The 7,929-nt window shown below is 34.0% G+C and overlaps 1 protein-coding gene across 2 annotated transcripts; it reads right to left on the bottom strand.

Annotated features, from left to right (window-relative positions):
* Positions 1-579: 579 nt before the first annotated feature.
* LOC149499301 (meiosis chromosome segregation family protein) lies at positions 580-6,603 on the bottom strand. 2 transcript variants are annotated; one of them, XM_089724061.1, is made up of 6 exons: positions 6,299-6,603; positions 3,684-5,461; positions 3,317-3,565; positions 2,808-2,888; positions 1,446-2,051; positions 580-782 (listed from the first exon to the last, which is right to left on the bottom strand). In XM_089724061.1, the coding sequence occupies exons 2-6, from the start codon at positions 4,974-4,976 to the stop codon at positions 726-728; spliced, it is 2,286 nt and encodes a 761-aa protein (XP_089580187.1). In that variant the 5' UTR covers positions 4,977-5,461; positions 6,299-6,603; the 3' UTR covers positions 580-725. The 2 variants fall into 2 exon arrangements, with proteins under 2 accessions (XP_089580187.1, XP_089580188.1); XM_089724062.1 differs by having other exon boundaries at positions 1,446-2,048; positions 6,299-6,602.
* Positions 6,604-7,929: the final 1,326 nt, after the last annotated feature.

The following is a 7,929-nucleotide window of genomic DNA, read 5'->3' as shown; positions in this document are numbered from 1 at the left end:
AGTGCTATGAAAATATCGTATGATATTGTGTATCACAAATGTTAGATCATATTTTGATCGTAAAAGTGTGCATATTAATGACTATTGGACGCAGATATACAGTTATTTGCAGTCTTTAAAGACACTCACTCCCAATTTTATCTTTCTTATAAAAAGAAATTAAAATAACAATTAGCAATAATAATGTTTATGAGGTCTTTGCGTTGGTCTGAACATTGTAAGCAATACGGGCCTATAGAGCAGGACCAAAGACATCCCATCTCTCACTGGATATAAAAAATGGTGTCCCGAGTCCTACCACTGAACATATTTTCCACCAAACAGGCAAAATAAAAATGCTGAACAAGGCAAATCACAAGGATGAGGGAAGCAACTTGAAAAAACCAAATTAATATCCAATGGTTAGCCACTTAAAGATTAACCAGTTCGGTTAGAAAAAATTGCCAGAAACCTGTTTATCGAACATCGATTACCAAACAAGCAATAGAATCTTATCAACTCAAGGCCGTAGTATTGCTGCAACGACCGACAGGCATTGATGGATCCCGAGAAATGTTCAGAGGCAATCAAAACAAGTAATTGAAGCTTAACCCGTCAATTATTATTGAATTAATATTTACAAGTTGAAGGGTTTGTGTGATTTTGAGACGTCACAACTAATTGGAACATTGGGTGCGTATGTACAAAGTCAGCATGGCTCCATTTCAGGTAAAACTTTAAACATTTCAGTTGCTGATATCGAAATATCTAGGATCGTCCGGGAAGTGATATTCCACATTCAACTGCAAAAGAGAGTAATCACCATTATAAACTCGCAAGCATGCTGATATACAAAAAGAATATACAATTTCTTAAACTTTGCCACTATCCATTATTAAAGACATTTAAGTTAGTATTTTTATTTTATTGCATCTCATCACAAGTTAGGATTAGCTCAATAAAATGCATCTCAAATTTGATAAGGAAATTATAAGCAGAGCTCATGGAAAGAACAAAATTCACTCAGGAAACAGCAAAGAAGAAAATGTTAAAAGGAAACTTGGCAGAAGATGCCCCCAGAATATTAATTTTCCTCAGATTGATGGAGTTAATCTACCACTGTCCACGTCACATGTTATCATTGAAAATTACTAAACTTTACCTCAAAATAAAAGAAAAAAGGATGAGAATTATTAGAGTTTTATATAGAATCAAGAAGGAACAGCATGACAAAAATGTCTGAAGCATTTCAATCACTTCAAGAAGAAAAATTGGGGAAAATCATAACAGTGTAATAAAGTGGCTGCAAATGCTCAGTATCAAATCAGGTTCTCAAGAGCGTGAAATTCAAATTCCTAGTTGGCAACTATAAAATTTTACCATGCATGACCAAAACAACTATGAAATATCAGCGATGAGATAAAATACTAAGAACTCGTGTATATGTTTAATTCAGAATCACATACCTTGCCCTCATCAGCATCTGAATGGCGATGAGGGAACACAACTCTCAGGTCATTGTATAAATAGAACCTGCGGTCCCCTTCCGCATCTAAATGTGTATTTTGTTTTAGAGAAGTGGGATCAGATTTGCATCTCTGAACTGACCTAGAAGACTTTTTAGGGGAAGGGCATAGAAAACGGAGATGCAGGGCATAACGCAGAGCACCACCATGTGCATTATCATTGATCTTTGAGCAGCCATGAGTTGATCTTCTGTCAATTCCAATGCATGTATCCAGCCCAATGCATTCCTTCCTGTTAGTCCTCTGGCAATTACCATTACTTGAGTTATTCTCGAGTATATAAGAATCAACACCTACCTTCCCCACACTGCACGATTGCTCAGACAAATTCCGTGTGTTTATTGAATCTGCTGTATCATGGCATTCCATTCCCTTAACTTCACTATTTTGGCTGATAGAAATAGCTGTATTAACAGGATGGTTTTTTTCTGGCATTGAGTTCATCTTGTCCTTTGTTTTCGTGTCCAAACCTACATGGCCATGTTTGAACTCTGATGATGCTGTTCCACTAGAAGCTAAAGTGACCTTCTGGCGCAAGAATGTCTGCTTTGATTTTGACAGAAACAAGAAAAGAAATAGTATTTAGATGCAAATCATATTTATAACTTACAAAATTAAAGTACACTGACATGGAATAGATCTTTAGCTGACAGTATCTTGTAATGCATTGGACCTATCACATTTCCAACAAATAGAACAACAGAGGCTTCGCCCCAATGCCTACCTCTAAACTGATACAGAACTTGAATTGTTTATAAACATATTGCCCAAAAATTTAGAATAATATGTTGAATACCTAGATCAGGTAAAAAATTTTTGGTATTGTAAAATTGGTTACAACAACCAGGAGAGGAACAAAAAAATAAAGCAGCTGATTCTCGATTTTGGACATCTAACAACCAAGAGTCCCATTTTCCATTGAAAGATAAAAAAGAAAAAATTAATTTACTCTAAGTTCAACTTTTATCTGAACCTTTTCTAAATCTTGAACATTCTGAAATCTCAACCATCAGATTGTTTGACACGTGTAAAAAGCAATAACATGAAAATATTGTTTTGAGTTGCATGGTTATTAAGAGAAGTGCTCCCTCAAATTCAATTACAATCACTTACAAATGTCCTCCACAATGGGGAAAAGAAGATTCTAGTCAACTTGGAACTCAGGAAAGAGCTCCAAGCGCACTACTAATTACTATTTCTATTTCTATAGCAGAAAAACAATGTTCAATAAAATGCAGTCAAGATCCAATGGATGAGCTTACAATAAACTAAAACAAGTCAAGGAAACCATTTCTGTCTTACTTTGGTACCAGCTGGCATGTCGCTCAAATCATAGTTGCAAAGAAAGGTGTGAAGAGGCGTTTTTTCTGGATTACTGAGAACCTGTAGAGAGCAAAAGGTGATGAAACTAAAGTCAATGATCACATAAATTACCTGCAAGTTATAATTTCGATCCATAAACTATACATTACTAAGGATATAAAACTAAATTACTTAAGTTGAGACCGTAACTCAAATGTACTAAAGACAAAATGATCCTTCACTAGCAAACATAGTACTTAAACATTGAGATTGAATTAGGGGCAAACTAGCATATCGAAATAAAGATTGTAGCATAACTATAAACATTTTCCCAACTGCCAAATATGAAAGAGGCTACTAGAATGGACAACTCCAAACGGAATGGAAGTATCCCATTCTAATCAGATCTATGATATCTCAATATTTTGACATGAAATGGTCAATATACTCTAAAAAACTGCCAAAGGAACTCAGAACTAAAAATTAATTGGTAAAGAAAAGCCTATTACCAGTTGCACACGCCCTTTCATAGGAATACGCAAGCGGTTCCTGACAGTTTGTGAATCATCATTACTTAGGACTCTTTTCAATTTTTGGCCTCTATTCTTGTTTGACGACTTTCCTGCAAGATCTATGGACGCATAATATAGTAAATAACAATCTCCATCCACACTGGTCACTGAAAAAGGAAGCTTCTGTGATTGTGGTGAAAAGTTCCCTCCGGTAATGCTTAACACAGCTAGGAAACCATCTATTTTCTACAAATACAAAATGCCAACAAAAGCAGCAAGCAAGATACGATTACTAAGAACAGAAAATAAAAAATGAATTAAGAACCAATCAGCAAAATCATCATAGCATCACATCACATCTAACCTGGGTGAATTTTCCAGAAAAGAACCGTCCAGACAACAGTGACTCCTCAAATGAACCAACCAAAGACCTACGAACAGGAAGACCACTCAAACTTCTAATGAATCTTGCTCTAGGGGAAGGAGCTGATTCTTGAAACAAAGACCAGCTATAAGTAGCTCCTTCAGGAGAAGATGGATGAGAATCTTTGGGGAAGAGATCAATATCTTCAAATGATCTTCTTGTGATTGTAAAATCTGCTTCTTCTGGACCAAAGACAATGCCCAAACTATGTTTGTCGAGTGACTGTTCTATACTTTCTAAATTTGAACAGCAATCCTCTATGTGGCTCTTAACATTTTTGAGTCCTCCTGGAGTGTTTAGTGTTTCAGAAAACTTAGGTCCTAGAGGAGACAATGATAGAGGGGGTGAAACTGCTTTTTGGGGGGACAAGGATATTGCCCTGCTTCTGGTTCTTTCTTCGCATGATCCTTTGAAATGATCTGGTCTGGGAGAGTATAAACAAGTACCATCACTAGATAGGTCTTTGTTTTCCAGTAAAGGGCCATCAGTGAGAAAAACAGATGCTCTTTTGTTATTGTCATATAAAACATTTCTTGTATCCAAGTAACTGGATAATGACCAAGATGATGCGGTGAAGTTGATTTTACTACCAACATTTGCTTTCTTACAGTCATGTGGTGCAGAAACATTTAATTTATTGGTTAGAGCAGAGGAATTCAACTGAGAAACTTGGCTGCCAATATCCAGATGATCACCATCAAATTGTTCGGCAGAAAGCATGGTATTTAGAGGTGACAATAACCTTTTCCTGACAAGCGTTCCACTCAGCTCAGTTTCATTCACTCTCAGGCCAGAAACAGAGGATGAATGAAGATGATCACCTGAAAATCCCTCCAGTCCATTATTTAAAGAACTTGTTCCCCGTGATTTAAAACCAACTATCCTAGAAGCAGGGTTCTGGATATTCCTTCCACTTCTAGGAGCAATTTGACCAACTTTATCTGCAGAACCAGTTATCAAGTCAAGAACATCAGAAGTAACATCCACTGCCCCATCTAACCTCAAGGCATTGTCTGGAGATTTTGAAAGCTTGAAGGCAGTTTTCCTCTGAAAATCTCCCGCAGAACAACTTCTAGCAGCCCCTACTGTTCCCCTTATATTTCCTTCAGGCAGTTCATCCAAGTCACAGGTGCTTGCACCAGCAAATCGTGGTGGGCTTTCCAAAAATGAGCCCAATGACATTGCTGGATTTTCATTACTATCATCATTACAGGAAATTTGCGGCAAGCCCATGGCTTAAATTCGTAGACACAGATATCTTTCTACCTTGTGGAGCTGAATAAATTATCTGCTCCTCTTTTTCATTTTAAGCGAGTCTATTCAACTTTTAATTTCTGAGCATTCTCTATTTCCAGCTCAATTTTCCTAAAACAAGCGGAAAAGTTCCCTGTCATCTAATAGAAACATTATTCAGGCTTACTAATCCTAACAATGTGATTGAATCAACATGAAAACCAAGAAGCTCCACCATTGCAGATATTATCAGAGCACAAACAAATCCAACAGAAGCAATTTCCTAACCTACAGGGAAGCCAACACTATGTATCCACCAAAGGTATCCACGTTTCAACTACAACTCCTCTATGAGATTGCATAGAAAAAGCTGAACACATACTAATTACCCAACAATAATGTGTGGCACAGATTTTCTGACCTCCAAACCAGCAAACAATGAAGCACCTAGAATTCATTGTAGTTAACAGAACGTATGCCACTGCCTGATAAAAATCAAAATCAAAAAGAAAAGAGAAAAATTATTAGTTCTACCAGCTTCAGAGAGAAAAATTTCATAGTAATAGATACCTTTCTATCTCTAATCAGTATTTCCATTTGATTGAATTTAGAATTCGATCCTATTGAACTCCATGGACTCCCATTAATTTCCGAACCTTTTTAACTCGTAGCCACAAAAAGAATGTTTGATTGACAAACTTGATTACAATCACCTACGAATGACTTAATCCTAACTGCAAGTAACTTTACAAGAATTGAGATTCCAAGACAACAAGTCCATTTACAATTAGTAGAAAAATAAAATAAATATAGATGTATAGTAAGACAATACTTAAGAAGACTCTCATGCTTCAATCTAACACAACCTGTACAGCATATTAGTAAATGTTATAAAAGAAAAAAAACTCAAAATCAAAACAGACTCTAATCTACCATCTCTTATGAACCAAAACTTACAATACCCAGAAATTATCTCACCCAGCAAGCAAAACCCACAAGGTAAAAAGAAATTAAAAGTACAGAAACAGATTCCTTCACCCGATCAAAAACAATAGAGACAAGGCTTACAGAGCTCGAACGAGTTTGCTTGTACGGCACACATTCACCCCATTCCGGAGTCATCAACCACCCACACGAAGCAACATTCATTTATTTATTTTTAGAAGCTAAAGCCAAAATTATATATTATCTTAAAAAAACCCCACAAAAGTTAACTATACCCAGAACGCCAACAGAACTCGATTTTCTTCTCAAATAATCAAATAAATAAATAAACAAGCAAAAAACGTCAAAAATATTTTAATCTGATCAATGAGACGCACCAATTAAGCATGTGATCAAGGATTCTGGTAGACAAGACATTTCAATGGTGAACTGCCATGAATTTCAATCAATTCCCAGATCATAAAATTACTAGAATAGAATTATGTTCTCAAATCCTTGAAAGAGCAAGAGAAATAAAAAGATCCTTCATGGAATTAAGGGAGAAATAAAAGAAAAAAAGAACTTTTTTTTTTTTCCTTCTTTCTTTTCTTGGGTCTGCTTAGAAATGGAGATGGAGAAGAAAGAGAAGGTGGGTGTGAGTTTCTAGAAGTAGGAGAAGAGAAGAGAGCCATGTCTAAGTCCATTCCCCTCTGTTTATAATCCCAAAATACAAGCCTCATCACCACCCCTTTTTGCTACCTTATTTAGTTATTTTCCCCTGCTGTAATTTGTAAATTATACATCTCTCCTTGCTGGCTTTTTTAAAAATTTCTTTTTATTAATTTATAAATTTATTAATTTTCCTCCATTTTTTTTCCTTAAACAATTTTTTATAAGTAAAAAATAATATCATTTATATTGGGCCATGTATATTTTGTCTATCTCCTTCTTCTTGCTTCTCCCAAAATTGGTACATATATAAAAAATTTAGTTATAGTGAAATTAAAATCAATATGTGTCTGTTTTTGCATGATTAACTAAATTTGTTTTTTTCCGCAATCATGTTTTTGGTATGTTTGATTTGCTCGTGATAGATTAAAAAACAAAGGCTTAATATAATATAAATTTCACTATAGTTACAAACAAACTTATAAATAAACTATAGTTACAATTTCTTGAGTCAATCAGATATGATCTCATTAGTCTTCATTCGTCTTATAGAATATGTAAAAAGTGAAAGATCTTAATCCATCATAAAATTTATCACTAATTTGTGAATCTTATTCAAAGAGATTGCTACTTTATTGTGTTAGGGCAATGTTATTTTGGTACCTTATATATTACTCCGTCTATCTCAAAATATAAATGTTTTTGATTTGTTATTTTGTCCCAAAATATAAATAGTTTTGTATATGTCAAAGAGTAATAAATTATGTTTTTTAATGTTCTCTTATTTACACTAAATACAATAAATACTTTACAAACAACTATTGATTTCGAGATAAATGATAATTTGATCAAATTACTCTTGAGTTTGTTATAATCTAGAAGAATTAATTATTTCCTTAATCTTTGTGCAAAAACCTTAAACGACTTATATTTTGAGACAGATGAAGTACAAAAAAAATTAATTATTGACTTTAAATAATTTGCTTATACAATCTAACACAACTTATTTACTACTTTCGTATACTTGTCATATTTTAAAAAATTGTTTATTCAAAAATACTTTTCAAATTTTATAGTTTCAATTGTAATAAATATGGAACAAAAGTAGTACTTCAGTTATTAGCATTGTAATGGCATTCATTCATATCTTAAGGCCGACACTCATAATAAATATTCTAAAAAGGTTGATTTTATTCGTGCCTCTATTTCATAATACTTGTCACATTTGAAATTTCACGTCTCTTAAAAAAACATTAAATTTGTCCAAATTACAATAAATTATTAAGTAAATTGACTATATTAGCCTTAATTTAATACTAATTCTATAAGAAAACTATTAATTGAAGTAATAATTATTAGT

This window comes from Jatropha curcas, chromosome 1, assembly GCF_041381405.1.
Source record: "Jatropha curcas cultivar XTBG-Jc1 chromosome 1, XTBG_Jcur_1.0, whole genome shotgun sequence".
Lineage (NCBI taxonomy): Eukaryota > Viridiplantae > Streptophyta > Magnoliopsida > Malpighiales > Euphorbiaceae > Jatropha > Jatropha curcas.
This window is presented reverse-complemented; position numbering and strand designations above follow the sequence as displayed.

Bases quoted from the DNA above. Each gene is read 5' to 3' on its own strand.
- LOC149499301 (XM_089724061.1), bottom strand. From the start codon at position 4,976: ATGGGCTTGCCGCAAATTTCCTGTAATGATGATAGTAATGAAAATCCA. The intron at 3,566-3,683 runs GTTAGATGTGAT...TTGTATTTGTAG, and splicing joins TTTCTGGAAAATTCACCCAG to AAAATAGATGGTTTCCTAGC. The intron at 2,052-2,807 runs GTAAGACAGAAA...TCAAAATCAAAG, and splicing joins ACATGCCAGCTGGTACCAAA to CAGACATTCTTGCGCCAGAA.